This window comes from Momordica charantia (assembly GCF_013281855.1).
Source record: "Momordica charantia cultivar OHB3-1 chromosome 8 unlocalized genomic scaffold, Mcharantia_2.0 BLBB01000008.1, whole genome shotgun sequence".
Classification (NCBI taxonomy): Eukaryota; Viridiplantae; Streptophyta; class Magnoliopsida; order Cucurbitales; family Cucurbitaceae; genus Momordica; species Momordica charantia.
In genome coordinates, this window is record NW_028275166.1 from 6,951,348 (window position 1) to 6,974,511 (window position 23,164).

Consider the following 23,164-nt stretch of genomic DNA (forward strand, 5'->3'; position numbering starts at 1 on the left):
TAACGACTATTATCTCTAAAATTCAAATTCTAACAAGTTAAAGTTAAAGGCTAGATGATAACTACAAAAAGTTGCTTGGTCACGTTCCTAACACCAAGGATTCTGTTTCTGTCCACTTGTTACTTTATCGATGATTAAGGCTAGTATGACAAATAATAACTGAAACAGCAGATGAAACCGATGCAAATGGAAAAACCGCATACTACATTGAATATGAGAAGGTTATCGATTACACATTTGACAAAATATAGAACATTTATGGCTACTTCAGTCCCTTGGTATAATAAAGGGGGTTAGATTCACAGTTTTTTTTCCTTCCCATTTGTCTAGAAATTAGTTGTCCAATTAAGATGACCCAACTGAGGCTGCTGGAAAGTACCAACTTGTGGCCCAGGAGTGGCAGCGGCCACTCCAACTCCAACATTCCCACCCATACCAGGCCCCATGTGATGAGGATTTCCAATAGCAGCAGGCTGTGGAGGTGGATGGTACAATCCAGGGAATTGCATGTGTGTAGACTGTTGCGCCACGGCTGCGCTGAAGGAAGCGTGACCAGTATGAGAAGGCAAATAAGCACCATGAGGTGTTTGCCCTGGCATGTTGTAATATGGAGTCGATTGCAAACCTGGAAGATCTCTTGGGTTTTGAATCCAAATTTCAGATGTCTCGGCCTGTAACAACAAATACACAAAAGCTAATATTTTAAACTACCTTATATTATTAATTATAAAAAGGTCTGATTGGCTTGGGAGCGGCTGATATCATGATGACCCAGATTAAATAAAAATGTCAGGGGTTTCATTTCCTTCCCTTTCCCCCTCTAAATAAAACGTCATATGCACTAACAACCCACAGGCAAGGAATGATATTAGGCCAACAATAAGCTTACATGTAAATCCTCAGAACTATAGCAAAACCGAAATAGAAAATAGCAATCATAGTCACTAACCTGAGCATTTGGAACATAAAGGTTGCCATCCTTGTACTTCATTCGAGATGAATCTTCCAGTCCGGTTGCACTCCCAACTACACCAGGAGCATTCATAGCAAACCCAGCAGGATTGTTGAAGTTTCCAAACCCTGCGGGACTGGCAGCAGGGACAGGCTTGAACTGCTGGATCCCATACTTCAGGTTATTGGCATTCATGTGAGTACTACCACCAGGCATCAGTAAGTAACTGTTACCATTGGACGGATGAGGATATGCTGGGCTACTAGAATAACCAGGCATGGCCATTGGTGGAACATAAAAGGGTGATAGGAATTGTCGATATGGCATCAGGTTCCCAAAATGGGAAACATGAACTTGTGGATACATCTGGGCAACTGGCGTTTGCTGCTGTTGCACCATTGGAATTGTTGACGCTGAAATGCCGTTACCAGTATGAGAATTCACCGCCTAGGGTCAGAGATTTAAAACAGTGAGTGAAAAGAAAAATGATACTTCCTGCAGTAGACTAAACTACTCACTCGAAAAGAAAAAATCATAATGATTATAATTTACAATCATTAGACGCACAAAACATATATATGCCCTTATCCATTTAACATAAATCTAGAAGATAATAAACACGAGAAAATATTATGTAAACAACTACTCTTACATCTTGAGATGGTAGGCCTTGCACCCGTACAGTTTCATCCACTGTCGGTCTGAAATAAGGTATATCATAACCAGTCTGTGGATCATACGCCTGCTTGCAAAACCAACAAATATCACAAGGAAGAAAAGAGAGTTTCCCAGGAAAAGATTACGGAAATGGAAATGGCATCATTTTACAACAACTCAAGAACCACTAACTTTAAACCATCAATAGAGTAGGAATATAAAATATCACAATTCTTGACAGCTGCCTCAAGTTAATAATTCTAATGCAAACTCACTGAAAATCCTGGTAACTCAGTAGGATCTTGATTCTGCGAAGGAGCATATTTTGGACTCCTATCTCGAACCAGTCCAATCTCTGCATAAGTATCCAATGTCTGAGGACTAGAAGGTTCTCTTTTATCTGCTGACGGAAGTTCAGTTGCTGTACCAGAATCTGGAGAATTAGATTCTGAACTTTGGACCTGGTCATCCAGTAAATCCACCTGCCTGCTGCCGGAAGCATCATCAGTAGATATCTCCGGAGCAGATGCTAACTGACTGCAGCAACATTGCCAAATGGATAATATCAGCACAAGATAAAAACTACCAGCAGGTAGTGTGAATCCTATGAAGAATATTTCTTCAGGGACACTTATCTGGCTGGTTATTTTATACCACTTAATTCTAATATTTATCTGTCTAATTCTAATATTTATCTGTCTATTCCATAAAGGAATGCTGTAAACTCCATGCCCTATCAGTTTTGGGGATATTTATACTACATAGGAAGCTCACGATAGTGCCACGTTTTATTCAAATTAACTTTAAAGATTAAGGGAAAATAAAATGAATACGAACCTTGCTGATGATTCTACATTCAATTCCTCTGGACCTCTAATGGGCTGAAATCCTGACGGCAGACATCCAGAAGAATCAGCTTCTGCCCCGAAACTGCCAAAGACCAGCCGGTATTGATCAGTATCGGGAACTCTAATATGCTCTGCTATGATAACACTCTGGTTCTCATGAATGTCTACTCTTGCAAGCTTGTCTTGTACATTAGCTGCTTCAGCAGGCAACTCTTTGAACTCATCATCAGTAGATTTAGATTTTGAGGGTGTTCCTATTACTCCAGGATTACTTGTGGTACTGCTAGACTTCTGGCTTGATTTAGGTTTCCACTCCTTGTTAGGCTGAGAAGCTGCATCAAAGCCGATGGTGAACTCTCTCCTAAAATTTGATGAATTCCCCAAGTAAACACACACATGAACAAGTGAAGTGCGGACATGCATGCTCAAACAAACAACTCTTGTCTAAGGGACAGCATAAAAAATGCAATACTAGCAGTTCGTTGACAAATAATAAAAATATTTGAACTTCACAAACTTCTGAACCAGAGAAAACAATAACAAAAACACTAAGGTAGCTTGGTGTTCCTCTCTTTTGGGGGGAAAAATGAAAATAAGAATACTAAGATACCTTTCTGATGACCCATAGTTGGTTGATGTTGCCTGCTACTATGCTGATTGTTTAACGTTGATCTACTGCTTACCAGGCCAGGAATCACAGGTTCAGTAATTTGACTAAGGTGTTCGCCCTTAGAAATGGAACTTAGTGGTCGAAATGAGTCTGTAGAAGAACCATCCCTTCCCGCAACAGAATTTGTAAGAGAAACACTTGGTCCAGAAGACTGATTTGTAGAACTTTCTTTTAATTGCCGACGAACACCTACTGCCCCAACTTCACGTTTTATGGCTCCAACTGCGGCAGATGATCTAGAATCTGGAGATGGTACATGAACTGGATCTGTGGAAGAAGAATACAAACCAACAGCAGTGCCATTTGATGCCAACACTGCTGAATGTTCCTCAGAATCATTTGGCTTCAGCGTATCTGAAACAGAATTCAAAATGGAAACCCCCACGTCCTCCCTTAACTCTTTCTTGGCTATTTCAGTTAAATAACCATCTCGTTCACTGTTGGGATGAGAATCATTTTTCCGGAAAGACAATTGTGATATCCTACCACCAGAGGGCCCCTGGGCTCCTGTCGGGCTGATACTGATGAATAAATTAAGAAAAGTTAGAAGGTCTGGATATTCGATTCAAAAAATATTCAAATCTGATAAATGAACAGATCTATTTTGGGGAAGAAGAATAGGCTTCCAAATTTTGGTATAGATTAATCCACAGAAGAACATAATGCAATAGACAACAAATAGGTTTTCAGGTCAAATGCTAAAAAAAGTAGTATTCATAAGCAGCAGTATGGCTGCAATATAAATTACTTTTGCGAGTTTCAGGTAAATTTTTGTGTAGAGAGGGATGTAACAAAGTGTTACAGCTTGCTGTTAATGCAGCTGCACTTACATAAATAATACCAAGACCGGAGAAGTTATTTTTGGAGGAGACTATGCGTTTTTGGGATCTGCATGCTCCCTGGTTATTACCACTAAGGGGTCCATACGATTTTCCCGATCTAAATAAAGTAGGTTTTACATACCAAGCAAATGATAATGTTAACCAAAGTCCGTCTATCATGTTTTTTTATTCAACACTAAACACATCAAGACAGTGCCCAAAAATAAACAGAAATGTTCTGAGATCTTTCAAGGAAGACCCAGGAACTCTTCATCGCAAAATCACAGCACAGCTACTTCTGTAATACAAAAAGACATCATAACTTCAGCACAGTACCTTCTAACTATTTTCATTTCTTTTTGGGATGACAACCAAGCTTTCATTATTTAACATCAAATGCATACAAAAAACCAACCCCACAAAGGAGCCCAAATTTAATGGTGTAGAAAAAGATTTTAATCCAAAGACGGACGCCCAAAGAGAAGATTTGAACCTAACCACAACCTCTCTCCAAGACCTCTCAACTCCTCTAAAAATTCTATCATTTCTCTCAAGCCAAATACCCTATAAAATAACCAAAAAAAAAAAGAAGAAGAAGAAGAAGAAGCATGCCAAAGGATTATGCCTTTATCTCAAAAGGGAGGTTCAAAATTGGGAGTTTGAGAGCAAAAAAAGAGTTACCACTTCCACTGTCTCCATATCCGAGGAGAAATGGAAGGAGAAGAACCCAAGGAATGCAAGATAGATGCCACCAAATGCAAGCTGATACAACCAGGGAAACAAAAGTAAATACCTCAACCTTTTTGACTGGGAGTCAGAGCCTTTACTCCCCTACACCATAGGGGCACTTGCACCTAGCCCAAAGTCCAAAATCAGGGGACATCAAATATTTTTGGTACTAAACTCAACGGAAGGTTTGAATTTGAGATCTTTAAGCCAATATGACCAAGAGATTCTAAGCCCTTGCCAACCGAGCTGCGCCTTAGGAGCTCTCAACCTTCCTTGATATAAAGGAAAATCTGAAGATAAAGCATTCCAAGGATTTTTAGAGAAGCCCTCAGACTTGCAGACTAAAGCCCAGGTGTGGACCATATTTACTCACACCGATCCTATGCCATAAAGTGCATGCCTTGTAAAGAAATTCCAGTGAAAGTCCCTTCATTCCACTCTAACCATGGTTTACAATACAATTTCATTTCACTTAACACAAAAATTCTAATCCTACTCCAAAAATGCAGTTGTTCGAAATAGATGTTATATTTCAAAAAGTTAAATAATAACAATAATAATAATAATAATAATAATAATCAAATTATATATAAGTACAAAAGTACTAACAGAAAATGAGGAGAAAATAAATTATTAGTACCCTGATTTTGACACATTTGTAGACACCTCGTTGGTGGATATTGCCAAATGTGGAGATGCAGGTTTTACTTCCCTATTTGTATTTCGATTAACTCTGTTGTCTCTTACAATGCGGAACTCTTTGCTGATACCTAGATTTAGTAAATCAATCAAGCAGTTAAATGAGAATTTTATATAAAGCAAACGAAAAAGCATGATAAGTGAATGCCGATAAGCCATAAGCCCATTCAATTTAGTTGTGTTCATCTCCATCATGCATTATCTTTATTCTGACTAAAATTAGGAGAAAGAAAGTAGTGAAATCAAAATCCTTTCACGGGTAAGATATTATAACTGAGAAACTACATGCGTGAACATCATCAACAGGCTTCAACTTCATCAATAAGCCTAGTATCTGCAGGATATAGTGCTTCAAGAAAAATAATAGGCAAAGATTAAAAAGTACCAGGCCAAGAACTTTTTGCATAGGCCCCTCTCCGGACATTACGATCAGACAATGTATATACCTTTGTCCCTTGCCTCACATCCTCAGAATGTCTTTGTGTATCCAATGAACCTTTGTATCCCATATTCTGAGACCAAACACATCCAAAACCTCAGTTACCAGGTAAAGTTTAAAAACTAGCTGCCATAAGAATTTCATTAAAAACACGGTTTTAAAGATAACATAAAAATCATAAAGCTAGATGCAAATTAGCACAAATAATATTGGAGAGAAAACATAAAAGGCTAAAACAGTCACTAGCTCATAGCCTTGATTTTCCAGTACCCAAAACCATTTAGATATATGTAATATGGCATATAATAGCATGAAATTTAAAAAAACCTAAAAGCAGTACTCCTCAGTAGATAAAACAACAACTTTCCAAAAGAATAGGACAAATCTAGAATATTATCATTCTATCCAAAAGACAGTGCATACCAACCAAAGATAAATAAGCAACAATATGCAATTTGTAATATATATGATTTTTTGTAAGATAAAAGACAATTTTCTTTAAGAGGGAAAGATACAATGAAAGACAAGTCACTCCATGAAAATAACAAAAGGTCTATGTTGTGAAGGTCGCCCGATGTATTATAGGCTTATGTGGCTAAAACCTCAAGGAAAAGTTCAAATTTATAGCCTTAGGTCTTGTATCCTCTTTGGATCATAAGAGGAAGCGGCTTACACTTCCTTAAGACTTCTGAAATAGTTAGAAAAATAAAATAAAATTTTCAAATGCTTCAAAAATATAAGTTTTCACTTAAATATTTAATCCAATTACACACAAATTGATAATTTAGCCTATTACAGCTTTAACAAGCAAAGCTTAAACAAATACTGTAGACATTATTATGCTTTTATCAATATTTTTCAATATAAATGAGGTTTTGTAAATCATATTGTTTCAGGCTATGCCTTGCCTCAAACATTGGCCTTCATCAAGGGAAAGGAACAGTATGTGAAGATATAAATTAAAACCCGACCTTGTATGTATAACTGTTTACATCTACTGCTAGTAACAGCTCACAGTAATCACTAAAGATAAATTATATAAATGGTATTTATGACTAGCAAGATATCCACTATGTCACTGATCATACCTCCTTCTTCTTATCTCTTCTTCTCTTCACTTCACGGAATGGATCTGATAAATAACAAATCTAATGAGAAAATTGATTCATAGATGAAGAAACATAGTGGTAGACAAATTAAAATACAAAAAAAAAAAAAAAAACCAAAAGACTGAAAAACATACCATGAAATCATTTATGCTTTTAATTTCTATATAACGTATAAATTTATGTTCGACTCAGAGGCATCTTTCAGCCGGTCACGGAGCATCTCCACATTAGCTAATTACTTTTTTATTTAATTACTTATGATGCTTTAAGATTCTTTTTCTTTCAAAAAGTTTGTCGTTTTTTAATAAATATAAGGCAATGCAACTAATACATCTTGAGCATGCTCAATACCAGGACTTTTATGTACTACTTAAGTACTTCCTAGCCTGCCAGCATGTCGGAAAACCTTATGGAGTGTGTAATACCCAAAATATCCATCCCCAGGTAATTGTTAGCCCATATTCTCTCTGGTTGAAAGTGAACCCAACCCATAACCTCTTGGCTGAATCAATCTCATTTTCAATTGTTCAGACTATTTCAAATTTTATTTCATCTAATAAGAAACAAATATACTCTCCAAAACACATAATTAGTTAACGAGCCATGTCAGGGGAAAGTAGGCAACCATTCTCTAAAACATATGCAAAAAGGAAATTATTATACATCTATGGAATTGAAATATTACTACGTCTCAGGCCTTGATGCAGGTAGAAGAATGGACCAAACAAATACTTAAGGCTTTGTCAAACTCTTTATTAAACACTTCAACAAATTAATTGGACGATTGTCAATATATGGTCCAAGCTAGAAATCCAAGTTAACTATCACCACACAGAAAAAGATAGATAGGCACTTAAAAATTCTCAAGTCATATCGAAAGGTGAGAGAATCCAGTAAACTAGCATAAGATTAACTGATAAAAATATTTGAAGGGAAAAAAATTCCAAAAAAATCCGCTGAACTTAATATCAACAACTGCTGATTTCTCAGAACACCAACAAATCTGTTTCGAAATTCTGATCATTAATCAATCACAAGAATAACAAAATTGAACTCGACTATAGCACACGAAAACAATCATCGGCGCGTTTCGGAGAATTAAAGCAACTGAGCAACTTGCCACGGTGGGGGAAAAAATCGTTATCACTTTAATGACTTCTTAAACCATCAAAGACGAATTTTTTATCTTTCCCACTGCCCCAACAGAAGGAGCATGCGCCCATTAGCCAGAAGCCAAACACCCCCCCTCCCCGCCCGCCCAAAAAAATACAAAAGCGCCAAGCGAAAAAATGTGGGCCAAGAAAACGCTGTAAATAATATTCGCTTTCTAAGAACAATCATAGATAACCCCAGGCATGGAAGAAAGAAGCCAAAAAAGTAGACCGGGAGTTAGAAAAAACCTTGGTTGAGCAACTTCTGCGCGGTTTCGTTGGGATCCATATTAGTTTCCTTGAGAGTTGTGTATATATCGGCATCGGAGTGATTGCCCACGATCTCTTTAATGGATTGGATGGTTTTGCGGACGCGAGCAGGGAGTATCTGAGTGGCACCGTCGATTCTCAAGCCAGATACCATTTCCAAGGAGTGGAGAAGCGAAAGCGAAAAGGAAGAGGACAGTGATTACCACAGCAGGGGCTATAAATCAAAGCCAAACACAGCAGAAGACGAGAAAGAGAGAAGAATTAGGGTTTGCATTCGATGAAAGTGTAAGAACAGAGGACGGCTTCAGAGAGGGAAAAAGGGTTTGGGAGCAAGGGTTTTGAAAACGTTTTAACCCCCTCGCAGGAGAAGACTTCCTGTTCGGGTTGGGGGAAAGTCATATTTTATTTTGTTTATGTTTATGCCCTCCACGATTGATGAAATTGCAGAAATACCCCCCTCTCTCGTTGCAAAGTACAAAGTTACAAACACAATTTTTGCAAATATTTGGTTGGGAGCATGTGCATCCTATTCCCTCTACATACGTAATATAAACCAAGGTTTAATTTGGTTTGTTTTAGTTCGTGTGTTTTTACTATGTTAATTTCGGTTTTTATACTTTCAATTGTTATTCTTCTACTGTTTTAGAAGTGGCTATAATTTTGGTTTATTTACTTTGAAAAAGTTACTACTTTAATCCTTGTTTGTAATATTTAATGTAAATTTTATATACGATGAAAATCATCTTCTTGGTAAAATTTTATAGGTGTGTTTCAAATAATTTTGCGAGTGGACGAATTGTTGTGCTACCGTTTTGATTGAAATAAATGAATTAATCAAAATTGTCATTTTTTAAAAGTACAATATAAAATGAACTTTCCAAAATTGCAGGATTATAATAATCAAATTTTGAAATTATGGGGTCCATTAATGTTTTTAAAATACCTTAATCCAAATAAACTAAAGTTTAAAGTATAAACATCGTATTTAAACTTATAAATCTAGTTAAATTACAAGTTTGGACCTAATAAAATATATATGATGAGACCTACTTTAATAATTATTATTATTATTACTATTTTGACATCTACTTTAATAAATATTTAATAGGTAATTTCATACTTAATATCTCCTTGAATTTTAAAAGGTATATGACAAGTCCATGTGATTTTTATTTTGTACAAGTTGTGCTTCATTTATTCAATCTATTTTATTATTATTTTACAATTTTATTAAATACAACATTGAATTTCGTTCAACTTCACGCCGCTGAATCCCATAATATATTATTTATCAAAGATATTTAGCTTCGAGTCATAATCTATATTGTCCTTACCATATTTTTAAAAAACAATGAGCTATCAATAATTATCACTCGTGAAGACTTAAGTATTTTCTTTACCTACCATTCTAATAAAATTTGAATTTCAGTGACATGGTTAGAAAAAAAAAAGAGTCTATTATATAGTTTTTTTCTTTTAATTATATTATGTAGATATTTGAAAGTTTGTAGGCGTCATTGTACATTGGACTACTAAAAGGAAATTATATAGCTTTAAAACTCATCTACCACCTTAAATTGATAATTTGTACACTTTATGAAAAGAGCGAGATTTATTAAACACAACTTTGAAAATATGATGATTGAGCTTGTAATTATTTAATGCAATTAACGATCGATATATATGCATCGTTTCGAAAATATACATATAACATCATTTCGTAACATATAAAGACGAGGTTTAAACATTCCACACTTAAGACTACAACGTCTATGCATACAACGTTTATCTCTCAATTATCAACATCTTTCATCTTTTGTAAATAAAACACCTTAGGTGAATATTCAAATACACGCCCTTTTTGTTTGAAATAAATATACTAACTAATTTAGGTATGACCTGTCAACATTTTTTATTAATTTACTAATAACAAAATTTTCACCTTTCGTGTTGTCCACAATTTTTATTCTAACAAATTTAGTCGCGTTAGATAATAATTTTGATGGTTTAATTTTGGTCTTTAACATGGTTACTTGTTCATCTATGGCGTGTCTTTTATCTTCTTCAATTGAAAATCTCTTTCGTTTTTTTTTTGTTAAGACCAAGGTTCAAAATGTCAATGTCGATAGAAATATCGAAGTCTTGATTTTATGGACATGTCGATGTCGATGGATATTTCGGAAAAAAATTACGAAAATAGTGGATATTGATGGAAAATTTTTAAATTAGTAAATAATACTTGTAGCTTAATTAGTCTATAACTAATTACTTCTAACTATCATATATAACCATATAAGTAATATACTTATAGAAATATAGTTACGATGAAAATGTTGAAACAAAATCATGTATACATATATGAAAATTATTTGAGTCGGTAAATTAAAGTTTAATGTTGTTCATAATTTCTAATCCAATCTAATTACGTAAGTGAACAAAATATGTAAAATATAGATATATATATAAAGTATGAAATAATTTTTAAAAATTAGATTTAGTTTAAATTTTAAATATTTAATAATAATTAGTTAAATTGATTTTCTTTATTATCTTGTTTTAAGATTTGGTGGGTTAAATTTAATTTAAAATTTGTTTTTGTTTTAAATAAATTATTTGAAGATTTTATTAGATATTTAAGTTAAATTTAATTTAAATTTTGTTTTTTCTTTAAATCAATTAAGATTTTGTTAGATTTTGTTAGTTAAATTTAATTAAAGAATTAAATTTTTTATAAATAGATTATTTATAATCTATATTTTTAATATTTAATTAGATTTTTATTGACGTTGTTCGTTTCCTTTTCTCTTTTGAACCTAAGAATTAAACTTTTCTGAAATTAAATGTTTAATAATAATGAGTTAAATTGATTTTAATTATTTGTTTGTTTTAAGATTTCATTAGTTAAATTTAATTTAAATTTTGTTTTTCTTTTAAATCAATTCACCTTTAAGATTTTTTTAAATTTGTGAGTTAAATTTAATTTAAATTAAGTTTTTTATATATTGATTATTTATAATCTTTAAGATTTTATTAAATTTTTTTAGTTAAATTAATTTGAAGTTGTTTTTTTTTTCCATTTTTTGATCCAAAATGATAAGAATTTAACTTTAATTTCTTTAAAAAGAAAAATAAAAAACACCCAATGTCGTATAATTTTTTAGACTTTTTTGTTTACTCTTCACAAGCTTTGAATTTACACAAAACTAAAAGACGTTTTGAAAATAAATCATTCTTTTTTAAAGGTTTGGATTCAAAATTTCCGATCTAAATCTTTTCTTCAAAAACAACGGATGTTCTCTAAGTCTTAACTAACTAGAAGGTCACCATGGATCCAAACCTTATCAATAGTTTGGGGATTCAATGCAAAAAAAAAAAAAAAAAAGAAGACATTTGGTCTGACATTTCTCGACATTTGGTCGACATGTCGACGACATTGGGGGAAAACGATTTTCTCCCCCAATGTCGATGTCGAGCGAAATTTTGAACATTGGTTAAGACTATACATATCCATAGATACATTATTATAAATTTATGCTTTAACGCGGATGTTTATATATATATATTAGTACAATATGTGGGGATCAAGATGCCGTGGAGTTTGCTCAAGTAGAGAGTGTGATTTAATGCTTTTCTTTTATTTGTTGTTTCTATTGTATTTATAAAAAAAAAAAAACATCTGGGGATCAAATTTACGACTATTTAATTGCTTCAACGTATATAACCATACACATATTTTATCGAAAAGTTCCACTATTCATGAAGATAAATATAACAGTGGGAGTAAATTGTTATCGATGATATAACAACATCTACTTTTATTATGCATGTGATAGATTATCGTGAACATATACCATATAACAAAAACGGGTAAGGAATAATGTACTTTCGATTTCTCAATATTTCAGTTTTAGTTATTCAGTTTACACTTTAAACGTGCAATACACAACTTAAGTTCTTACTAATCCATACATTTGTTATTTTAAAGGCAATTCTTCTTCTTCTTCTTTTTTTCTTTTTGCTTGAAAGCAAGGGCAATTTTTTTGAACGGTGTTCGACACTAATAGTATATACAACCACACTACTTGATCGGGGATTCTATATTTTTTTAAAATCACTTGAAAATTATTGTCAAACATGTTAGTTTTAAATTGTAGAGTGAAAGCGATATAACCATGTCAAATATGAGTTTAGATAATGATGTTAGAATGAATGAGTTTGGCCAACAAACTTTTAAAATTTAAGGATAATTGATTTTGTACCAACATGAGGTTAAATGAGGTTCACACAAAATCAATTATCATTATAGTTCAATGGGTTACTCATTCTAAAATCATCATTATACTGAAAACACCCTTAATATGGTGAAAAAAATGGGTTAAAACTAAATGATTGTGAGTTCAAATCTCTCCCTCTACAAAATTATTTTTAATTATATAAATATAATAAAAATAATTTTGAATAACTATTATTTACGATTTAAATAGATAATTTGACAAAAATTGTAGGGAGAGAAGTTAGATCGGAACAAAAATCTCAGACATATAGTATGAGGGACAAAAATATTATGGACAGACAGAAATTTAAAAAGGATGGGAACTAAAAATTCCAACACATATTACAAAAGTTTTAAAGAAAAATATTAGAGAATAAACAAAATTAAATATTAATAAAGTTAGAGAGTAACAGAAATTTTAGAAATAAAATTTCTAAAATTATAAGGTGGAGTAGAAAATAAAATTAAAATTTAAAACAATAACTATTTTAAAAAATTAAACTTCTCTCGAAATTGTGATAAAAAAAATCACTTGAGAATCACCTGGTAGATTGAATCACTTCAATCAATTTTTTGTATTTTTCAAAATCACTCCAAAATAATTATCAAATATATTATTTTTAAAATAGTAGTTATTTTAATCCGAACGAAAGTGATCGTAGTCAAAAAAGTTGAATTAAAATTTTACTTTTTCGAATGTACTTAGAAGTGGATCGCCAAGAATCAAATACTCAAAAATTAAAACTAAGAAAAAAAAAACACAATAAGTTAATATTAAACTATTAATCTTTTATCCAAAAAAAAAAAAAAAACTATTAATCGTTATTTCCTATTTCCGCCCGGAGCGAAACTGGTCCGCGAATCCTTAAATAGAGCGCTGTTTGCCAATTACGCCCTTTCTCTCACCCAAAGCTCTTCGTGTCATTACTTCGCCACCGCATCCACCGGCCCTCTCTCTCTCTCTCTCCGCCCATTCTCTCTCTCCTCTCCGGCGACCTCTGCCTTCTGGATCACCGGCTCCGATCTCCCCTCTCAACGAACCCTAGGTCTTCAACAACGAAGCAGCACCCCTCTTCCCCGCTCCGCGTTTCCTAAACCCTAACTCAATCCAATCCGCCATCCCACTTTCCATCTCCGACGCGCCGCTCGTTTATTGATTCATCCTGCATATCCAGGTGAGGATCATGTTTGGAATGTTGCGTTGTTTCAATTTCATGGTTGTCGTATCTCCTTCTGCTATGGAGCTGTTGGTATTGCTGGGTTTCTTTGGGAGCTACAATTTCTAGGGGATTAGGTTTTTAGTGGGTTGGCATCTTCTGAATCATGGAAAACGGATAGTAAAGTAGAAGAAACGGAATGGAAAATAGGTACGAGGTTCACTTTGACGGGCTTGCTTGGGAAGCTTTTCAATTTATCATCGGGCATCTGGCAAATTCTAGTTTTGAAATGTTAATATTTCCTAATCGGTTGAGTTTTCCGGCGGAATGATGATTTGGGTTTCTCTCTCGTTTTTCTTTGTTACTTTTGCTTTCCCCTCAAATAATGCTACTACTATTATTGTTTTTAATGCCCATGATCCTGCTGCTAGACGTTGTTTAATTATTTCATTCTCTGCGAAATTGCTGTTTCAAAGTCGGAGCGGCATTGTGCATGCGTGGACAGTAAACATTATTGTAAGTTGGGTAATTTTTAGCGAATTCACATCCGTTCACATAGTTTCCCATGATGTTCTTGAGCCTGAAGTTATCTCCAAGTCCTTGATGGTGCAAAAAAGTCACCATCTGCTCTCTCTTGAACACGTGCTTAGATCACAAGATGATCAGCACTGCAAAAAAGTGGATTTTAATTTTTTTAATCTGATCATTGATCCTAAGTCGAAATTTTCTCATGCGTTTACTCTCTTCAATTTATTCTTAGCAATTTTTCTGCGGCCGGTATCATCCTCATCAGAACTACTATTTTTAGCAATTTTTATTCATGCCTTTACTCTGAACTTTTTTTTTTTGACTTTTAGCGAGTAGCATAATTTAATGTCATAGTTACATAAATAACAATTGTTTTATTAGTTTCACAAACATAGCACTCAGTAGTTCCTACCATCACTACTTTTTTGTTAAGACAAGGATTTTCATTGATTTTATGAAAAATGGAAAAGGGGACACTAGTTTCTTTCTTAGGATCCAACCGAAAACTTCTCTACGAGGTATTCATTACAAAATTGTTTGACCAGAGTACACCAAGAAGATGCTAGAAACTTAGTAAGTCCACGAATTTCCTTTCAAAACTATAAGAGATCTACTATTTTGCTACAGCCAGTGTTCCAACAATTGAGCTTAACCAAATGATTTTTGCCTGCTTCCTCGACATAGCACTAGAACATTATAGTAGTGCTTTAAAGAAAGTCCTTTTAGTAGTTTTTTTTCATTAATTTTCTAGGGCTAATGATTTTCCTGAATATATTTTCCGTCTTGTATTGTTTTAGATTAGTGGACATCTCTTCTTCTTCTGCTGCATTTTACTCGTGCATAGAAATCATGATATTTATATCAAACACAACACATCTAAATTTTTGGCAGAAGAATGACCCTACAGATTTTGACATTCTTTCAGTAGGTTCTGGTTTGCAACTGACATGAATCTACAACAACCCGTACAGTCCAAACCTTCTGCTAATGGTTTTGGACGTCGGAGAGGCGACAGGGATGTAGGATCTAAGTTTGAGAATAAATTTCAGTCTGGAAAATCAAACCCCAACAGATTAACTAATACAAGTGAGTTTTGTTATCCAAAAGTTTTTTTAAAAGACGTGTTTGTTCTACCTGATGTTCATCTCTCTAATATTTGTTTATATAGGAGCAGTAGCTGGCAGCAAAGATGGAAGTTTTGGGAGTACCTCAAATGATCGATTAGTGTATTTAACTGCATGTTTTATTGGGCATCATGTAGAAGTCCAGGTTAAAAACGGATCTATATATAGTGGAATATTCCACTCAACCAATGCTGAAAAAGATTTTGGTATGTTTTCGTTTCCTCTACTCTTATGTGAAATGCACATTTAATGAGCAGCCTTGTAAACTAATTTTTTCTTCTCTTCATCATCTGTAATTCTATAATTTGATGCCTCTAGCCATGTTAATTTGATCCTCATTTTCAGGAATTATATTAAAAATGGCACGCTTGACAAAGGATACTTCTTCTTCACGGGGGCAGAAAACCATTGGAGACTCTTTGAATAAGGCACCTTCGAAGACTTTAGTAATACCAGCTAAGGATCTTGTGCAAGTTATAGCCAAGGTTCTGCTTCTTCGATTTAAGAGCGTTAATTTTTCCCCCACTTTTGTGATAAGATCAAGAAATTGCATGGTCTGACTTAAATATTTTGATGGATGTTATGTTAAGGACTGATGACCATGAAAATTGTATGTTAATATGTGGATTGTCATATCCATTTTTCATTCTCAATTTATCTTCAATGATCTGATCGTTTTGTTCAAAAATTGATCCCAGGATGTGACGGTTACGAAGGATGGACTGGCAAATGAAGTTCATCAAGAAAAACAAGAGGAACTTTTGATAGACTCTTTTATCTCACAATCACGTAATGTTGAGGCAGAAAGAGAATTGAAACCATGGATACCTGATGATGATGATCCTCAATTTCCTGAATTGGATAACATATTTGATGGCCCATGGAATAGGTTATCACGAACTTCCCTCTAATGCAGTTATTTTCCTTTTCTTTTGAAAATTCTTTGTTCATATGGAGTTACTCTGTAATGTGATTGTGACCATTGACCCCCGATTTTTACTTATTTGTCTAATAAGTCAATTTTCTTTTGTTCATTTTGGCCCAAATCCACCATGTGAGTCTTAACATATAATAATTCCGTTCCCCATAATATAAATACACAACATTGTTTTATTCCCAAATTTGGGATTTTTTGTTCTTCATGTATTGAAGAATATTAGTCCCAATGGTGCCCTGTTATGTGCGTAAGAGATTCTTTGGTGTGTTTTTTTCTCCGAATAGCTTATTTTAAGACTCTTGAGACTTGTGAGTTTTATCTCTTATCCGGTTAATACACCTCTTTTCAAACAAATGTCAAAAGCTAAAGCGCTGTAGCTCTATCTTTTTCTTGACTGGTTGGTGGCATAGGAAGATTAATTTCAATGGTCTTGTTCAGATGAATGCTTCCTCCTGCCTTCCTTTATTAGTGTATCTTGTGTTAAGTTGTGTGGAGGGATCTTGATCATGGCTCCTTCATTTGCCCTTCATACCCTTTATTGAGGCATGTATTTATCTATTCATTTCTTCGTTAAGAGCTGTTGCTTTTGTATTAAGGTTGATTTCTCTCTCTCTCTCTATCTCTCTCTTGTTTTTTTTTTGTTTTTTTTTTTTTGCATCCTTGAGCTTTTTCTATTTGTTTGGCACATGGTTGAAGAGATTTGAATTATGTTTTAGATTATGCTCCTGATATGATGGCCACTAGGAATAGAGTTCAGATCATATTCTCTCTTAGGGCTTTATTCTGACGATTTTCCAAAATTTATCTTTTTATTAATAGCAAGCAGAGTACTTGTTTCTGTCTGGTATATCTTTATATTGAGATTTTTTTTTTGGGTTAGATATTTTATGTAGTCTTCCACTCTTCCTCTCTTCCATGTACTTTCTCTTTGTATGAAATTGTTGATATATATATTTTTTTAATAAAATTATTTTAAAAAGGAACTGCTCATTGAGTATTACTTGTGTTTGATGGTGTTGTATCATTTTCCCTTTCTATCCACCATTCAGTAGTTGCTCCAGGACAACAATTTTGTGAGGGTTTGAACCTATTAGCTACACCTTGTACAACCACATATCTTTAGAACTATAATTTCTTTTGGGTACAACATTGTCATTATTTGAAGACAAGATCATTATTGTCAAAATTGGTATGTTTTGGTTGAACATGGTCGTGGTAAACAAGAAGATTGGTAGAATTAAATGCTTCTTTTCCCTTGAGTTTAAGATCTTTATATTTCTCTTAATTGATTACTATTTTTTAACGCCAAGCTTTTGGTGATGGATGGGTGCCAAAAGCCAGTTTTGAGGTTTATTTTATTTTATTTGTAAACGTGTGATTGTTCTCATTGGTTGGTTACATTTATAGTGCTGAATGTTGAAGCCTTGAAGGGTGTATAATTGCAGCCTGCAGGTAGTCTTATATTCTTGCAGGGATGTTTAATTAGTTCAAAATTGGGACGTCGGTCTAAACTTCTGCTATGTATTCTTTAAAGATGTTTAATCTTGTTACATTCTTACATATATATTTATAATTGTTTTTCATGCTGTTGCTTCTTTTAGGAGTTGGGATCAGTTTGAAGCTAATGAAAAACTTTTTGGAGTTAAAAGCACTTTTGATGAAGAAATTTATACCACAAAGCTTGAGAGAGGTCCTCAGACAAGAGAGTTGGAAAAGGAAGCTTCAAGGATAGCCAGAGAAATAGAGGGTGAGGACACTGAAGATCTTCATTTAGCAGAGGTGAGGTAGTTTTTGGCATCCGACTGCATTTCTCATGGCACAGATTATGAGTATTCTTCTGTGGAACTCATTCTTTTTTCCTTTGATTTTATTTAAACAGGAAAGAGGCATTTACTTTCATGATAAGTTTGATATTGACGAGGAAACCAGATTCTCTTCTGTATTTCGTGGGAAGGTGGCTGATGATGGTGGATATGATGAGAGTGAAGATATATCATTCAATTCACGTAACACTGAAACCTTTGGGGGGTCGTCTGACACCGACATTAGGTTTGCAGATACATTCTCTGGAAAATGCAGTGATGTAGCTTCTGTTTCAAGCTCAGCATCCTTGGTATTTCTTCAATTAGCTTCTACTACAATCTCTTTGTGATTTTGGTTCTTCACTATGTGGGTCATAGTATTAATTGGAAATACTGGTGGCTGTTTTAATCCGCCAACCGAGTCTGCTTTATTTTTTATTTTGTCCTGATCATGTATGCATTACCTTGAATGGATAATGATATTTTTGTCATGCCAAAAACCTGTGTTTGAATGCATGAAACTTTATCTGACAAGTGGCTCAATATTTTTTCTTTTTCTTAAATGGATGGAGGAAAATGTTACAATATTTATGCCTATACCCATGGGAAATCATGCACTCTTTACATCTGCGAGTTGCAAAATCTTGGCTTCTAGCCGTACGTAGCACAAATTTATTAGTTTTCATATATATATATAATAACGTCAGGCATTTCAATTCCAAGACATTATTCCATTATGGACAATCTAGTTTTACTATAACTTTCCCCTTGATGTTATACATTTCAATGTTTAGTCAAACTCATTATTTTTTCGAATACTAAAGCTTATTTAAACTTGATAAGCTGTCTCAACTTGGTGCTATGAGGGGTCTGTTTGGTTAAGTATCCTGCTTGGTTCATGTTCTTCCTTGCTCCTAGCTGTTCTTGGTCCTTTCATTCCCATTAGAGATTTATTTAGACTAACTTGTCCTGATTTGCAGGATCAAACACAACCTGCCCAAACAAATATTGGTGTAGATCTATCCAGATCTACTCCCATTAATCATGCCAGACAGCTGGCATCTGAAACCTCGTGCAAAAGTTGCCCTACTTTGGAAATTGAAAGCAGGTTTTTACTGATACAATGTTTTATATATTTCTTTTTGGTGGAAAATGAATTTATTGATTCAGTAAGAAGTGGTGTTTTGGAGACATTATGATCCACTATCAAAGTTGATTTTCTGGTTTTAACATCTGAAATATAGGATCCAGGACAACAAACAGCATGGGGAGAATGATGCGGAGGAGTCTGTAGAAAAGGAGAGGGTGAGTTTTTTAAAATAGCACTTTTGCAGAATCTGCTTTGCTGCCTGCTTGTATGGTGTTCCTGGACTTACTTGTTCTATTTTGCCATTATTGCAGCAGACAGTTAACGACTCTCAATTTGCAAAATTTGATGGTGAGCGATTTTCTGCATAATTCCCAGCTCCTAATGTATTAAACTGCAATTATTATTTTGATTAGAAGATTATTATTTTGATTAGAAGAGTTAAAGTGACATGCATTAGATGCAACGAGGCCTTAGTTAATCTTTCTAGAATTGTATTTTCCATTTCCAATAGTTTTTTTGGGATAACTCTCTCTTGGTGGTCTCGTGTTGCCTATTGCATTCAACTCGCAAATTGATTTTTAAATTACCATTAAGTTAAATTTTCTCTATTCGTGCTAATACTCAGCTTCTAATTGAACTTTGGTGATGGGAACAATAGATTTGCAGCCGTTAAAAAAAGATGGATCTAGTGAAGGGATATTGCCGAACGTTGCCCCGCATGCTCCATCTCGTGCTCCATCAAAGCATAATGAGAATTTAAATCCCCCTTCTGAGATATCTGATGATCAAGAATCTGGGAAATCTCGTGTAGAAGTTCAAATTTTGAACTCTTGCAGACGACCTGGTAGTTCTGCATCATTGACTTCAGATGGTGCTGCTGGTACTTCTTGTGGTCCTGCATTATCTCCTAGCTCATCGATGGGATCACTATCCTCTGAAAAATCAACCCTTAATCCTCGTTCTAAGGTATTCTTTTTTGCTGGACTAGGTCAACCAGCAAAAAAACTAGAAGATAGGCTTATAACTAGAATGACCGCAAATATTATTCATTTTTATGTGTTGGTTGTTTCATGTCAATTAATATCTTTGGCTCTGCTTTTATACTTCGCCTACTATTGTGAATAGGAATTCAGACTCAATCCTAATGCAAAGAGTTTCACCCCATCTCAAGCACCCGTTAGGCCACCTTCACCAGTATCTGATGGTTCGTTTTACTACCAGGGCAACATGCCTGCAGTACCCCATATGCACGGGATGACTTATGGTGTTGGAGTAAGTGCATGTATATTGTCATGTTTAGTGTCTCCTGCGAAATTAGCTTCTATTGAATATTGAAATATAATTGTATATACATTTATATGCTTGGCCTGCCAAATAAATTCAACTTTGCCGTAGACCTGTCATATCTGCTAGAATCTACTTCAATCTAGATCTTCTGGATCTTGACCTCCTATTCAGATAGCGTGGAAATTTCCTATTGATGCTCTTCTTTTTCTGTAATAGTTTTCAACTTTTCATGGTTTTGCAGTTTGGACCTACATTTGCAGGTCACCAGCCTGTTGTATTTAATCCAATGGTTGCACCGATGCAGTCACCACATGCATATGTTCAGCCAAATGGACCACAAGTATGATTTACTGAAAATATGAAGTTGTGCCTTTCTTAAATTTATTTTCTCTAAAGGCAAAATTCTTTACATTACAATTTTTATTCCCTTAAAATGCAGTATGCACAACCCATGCTTCTTGGCCATCCAAGGCACGCCATGTACATGCCGGGCTACCAACCTGTAAGCAGTTCTCAGATTGTCGCAAAGCTTTTTGGTTTTATTGTTGCCTTTAGAATATGTTTCCTAAAAAGTTAATTTATAAGTTCGGTCTATCAACTTTTAGGATAGTATCTAACATGTCCCAAATAGTACTAGGTACTAAGTGTCTAACATGTCCCTAAATTTTGAAAGTTTACTGGAAGTTTTTTTAAAGTTTAAGGACACGTTAGACACAACTAAACTTGGTTAACATTTTTCTTAAACAGTGTGTTAGAACTCGGAATATATTGAAAGATAAAAGATAAACGAACTACAATAGCTACCAAGTATTAGAGGTACTTGGACCCTCCCCCTCTTGAGATATCACTCGAGCCAAAACCATACTCACTCATTGGATACCTTCATCCTTACACCCACACTCTATTTATAACACTCTCTCTAACTATTTTCCTATCTAATTACTAAGGTACCCTCAATACCCTAATAATATCCCTTTATTACCCTACGGACCAATCCTGTCACAGTGCACCTCGAATGGCTAATATTTTGGGCAGGCTGTTTGCATTTATATCTTGCTCCCATTTATCCCACTGTCCTTATGGATTTCAAATTTTCCGTATTAACAGGATATGCCATACAAGGGGCGCGAGTATTAGACGGTTGCCCTGATGCTGCTGCCTGCAGTTTTACTCCTTCATATCGGAGGCATTGCTTTGAACAGACTCGCACCGAAGACGAAGGGGGAAAAATAGACACATAAAGGGGTGGGGAGGGAGGGGGCGGGGGGGGGGGGGGGGGGGGGGGGGGGGGGGGGGGGGGGAGTTGCTTGGGATGGGAGGAGTTTATGGCATTTAGTTGAATCACTTTTTTACTCATCCCATGAATTTGATAGCTTTGAAATTTCTCAATCGCATTCGCATCACATTGTTTCCTGATTCTCTATTTATTTATCAATCAACAGTTAATGTTTGGGGGTTTGGTTTGGTTTGTTTGCTATATTATACTTATGTGTTCAATATGCAACATCGTAGGCTCTTTAATGTAAACTGACAATAATTGAAATATCATATCGATTCTGATTTTTCGGTGTGCAATAATTGAAAGGGTTGGGCCAAGGGGCATTACGTTGAAAATTGAAATCACAACTTTTACTCCCCTGTTCTCTTGTCGTGGATTTGTCTACTCGTGTTTTATCCAATTGCTGCTTCAGCTGTGTTCGAATGATTAAATATTGTCAACTTATCTGTTTAGGCATTATTTGGTATAATTTTGGAGCAATGATGATGAGCTTTGGGTGTAGTCTGTCAAGATCAAGATTTTATTTTGCTCTCGAAATCATTAGTTGTTAGACAAATCAGTTAAGTCCCCCCCCAACTTGGCATTGCATCGTCTTTGGGGACGACGTTTAGATCGGTTTAAGAGGCCGCCTAATAAATAATATGTATATATATACACTTCCTAAATGAAGAAGCTATGCTCCCATATAATTTTGTTTTCTATTCTGTACAAACAACCTCATACCAATGAGAACATGTCTCTATTAATTCATATATTCCAAATTTTATTCTCTAATATGGAGCATATTGCCCTTATTTTCTCTTTTCTCAAATTGAATTTAATTCAACTTCTGAATGAAACTAAGTGTTTTTTTTTCGTACAACATATGGGTAGGGGATCAAACTCACAACTAATTATCACTGAGTTATGTTCGCTTTGCAAATGAAACTAAAGTATTATTTTAACATTCAACCACTAAGTTATGCTAGCTATTGCACATCTTAGGTTGGAGTAATACCTTCGGAAAATGAGTTGAGGCTAACCATTTGAACTCCTAGTAGATACCCAAATGCTAAGAACGCCACCGCCGTGCACATGGCCAATGCCAACACCCAACTACAAATCTTATTTTTGAGCGGAAACTGGCTGATGATCAACACAATCACGCTCAATGATGCCAGGAATGACACTGTGTTCATCTTCAAGTAAAACAAGTAAGCTTCAGGTTGCTGGTATGCCATTATCGCAGTTCCAGCGCTGGGAAAATTGTCACCTTGCCACAATATTTGGGATAATAATACATGTTGTTTGAATTTCACCTTGCAGCATGAAACGTCACGGTCGCGATCACCGTAGCCACCAG

The 23,164-nt window shown here is 34.7% G+C and overlaps 2 protein-coding genes across 5 annotated transcripts; one reads left to right on the forward strand and one right to left on the reverse strand.

Moving 5' to 3' along the window:
• Positions 1-187: 187 nt before the first annotated feature.
• Positions 188-8,713, reverse strand: LOC111020306 (dentin sialophosphoprotein, putative (DUF1296)). Of its 2 annotated transcripts, none has more exons than XM_022296941.2 (10): positions 8,325-8,713; positions 6,904-6,947; positions 5,762-5,888; positions 5,318-5,447; positions 3,068-3,648; positions 2,447-2,789; positions 1,885-2,146; positions 1,605-1,697; positions 950-1,399; positions 188-671 (listed from the first exon to the last, which is right to left on the reverse strand). In XM_022296941.2, exons 1-10 carry the CDS (start codon positions 8,497-8,499, stop codon positions 327-329), a joined length of 2,550 nt encoding a protein of 849 aa, XP_022152633.1. In that variant the 5' UTR covers positions 8,500-8,713; the 3' UTR covers positions 188-326. The 2 variants fall into 2 exon arrangements, with proteins under 2 accessions (XP_022152633.1, XP_022152635.1); XM_022296943.2 differs by having other exon boundaries at positions 1,605-1,694; positions 8,325-8,712.
• A 4,786-nt stretch (positions 8,714-13,499) lies between these two features.
• Positions 13,500-22,105, forward strand: LOC111020303 (polyadenylate-binding protein-interacting protein 3). 3 transcript variants are annotated; one of them, XM_022296935.2, is made up of 15 exons: positions 13,500-13,793; positions 15,229-15,389; positions 15,472-15,633; positions 15,773-15,912; positions 16,126-16,316; positions 17,966-18,143; positions 18,244-18,477; positions 19,147-19,274; positions 19,411-19,471; positions 19,568-19,604; positions 19,915-20,222; positions 20,382-20,528; positions 20,785-20,883; positions 20,983-21,045; positions 21,651-22,105. In XM_022296935.2, exons 2-15 carry the CDS (start codon positions 15,251-15,253, stop codon positions 21,678-21,680), a joined length of 1,917 nt encoding a protein of 638 aa, XP_022152627.1. In that variant the 5' UTR covers positions 13,500-13,793; positions 15,229-15,250; the 3' UTR covers positions 21,681-22,105. The 3 variants fall into 3 exon arrangements, with proteins under 3 accessions (XP_022152627.1, XP_022152629.1, XP_022152628.1); XM_022296937.2 differs by having other exon boundaries at positions 19,571-19,604; XM_022296936.2 differs by having other exon boundaries at positions 15,232-15,389.
• The last annotated feature ends 1,059 nt before the right edge of the window (positions 22,106-23,164 follow it).

Bases quoted from the DNA above. Each gene is read 5' to 3' on its own strand.
- LOC111020306 (XM_022296941.2), bottom strand. From the start codon at position 8,499: ATGGTATCTGGCTTGAGAATCGACGGTGCCACTCAGATACTCCCTGCT. The intron at 5,889-6,903 runs GTATGATCAGTG...GTTTGGTCTCAG, and splicing joins GAAGAGATAAGAAGAAGGAG to AATATGGGATACAAAGGTTC. The intron at 3,649-5,317 runs GTACTAATAATT...TTTATTCATCAG, and splicing joins ACAAATGTGTCAAAATCAGG to TATCAGCCCGACAGGAGCCC.
- LOC111020303 (XM_022296935.2), top strand. From the start codon at position 15,251: ATGAATCTACAACAACCCGTACAGTCCAAACCTTCTGCTAATGGTTTT. The intron at 15,913-16,125 runs GTTCTGCTTCTT...AATTGATCCCAG, and splicing joins TTGTGCAAGTTATAGCCAAG to GATGTGACGGTTACGAAGGA. The intron at 19,275-19,410 runs GTTTTTACTGAT...TCTGAAATATAG, and splicing joins ACTTTGGAAATTGAAAGCAG to GATCCAGGACAACAAACAGC.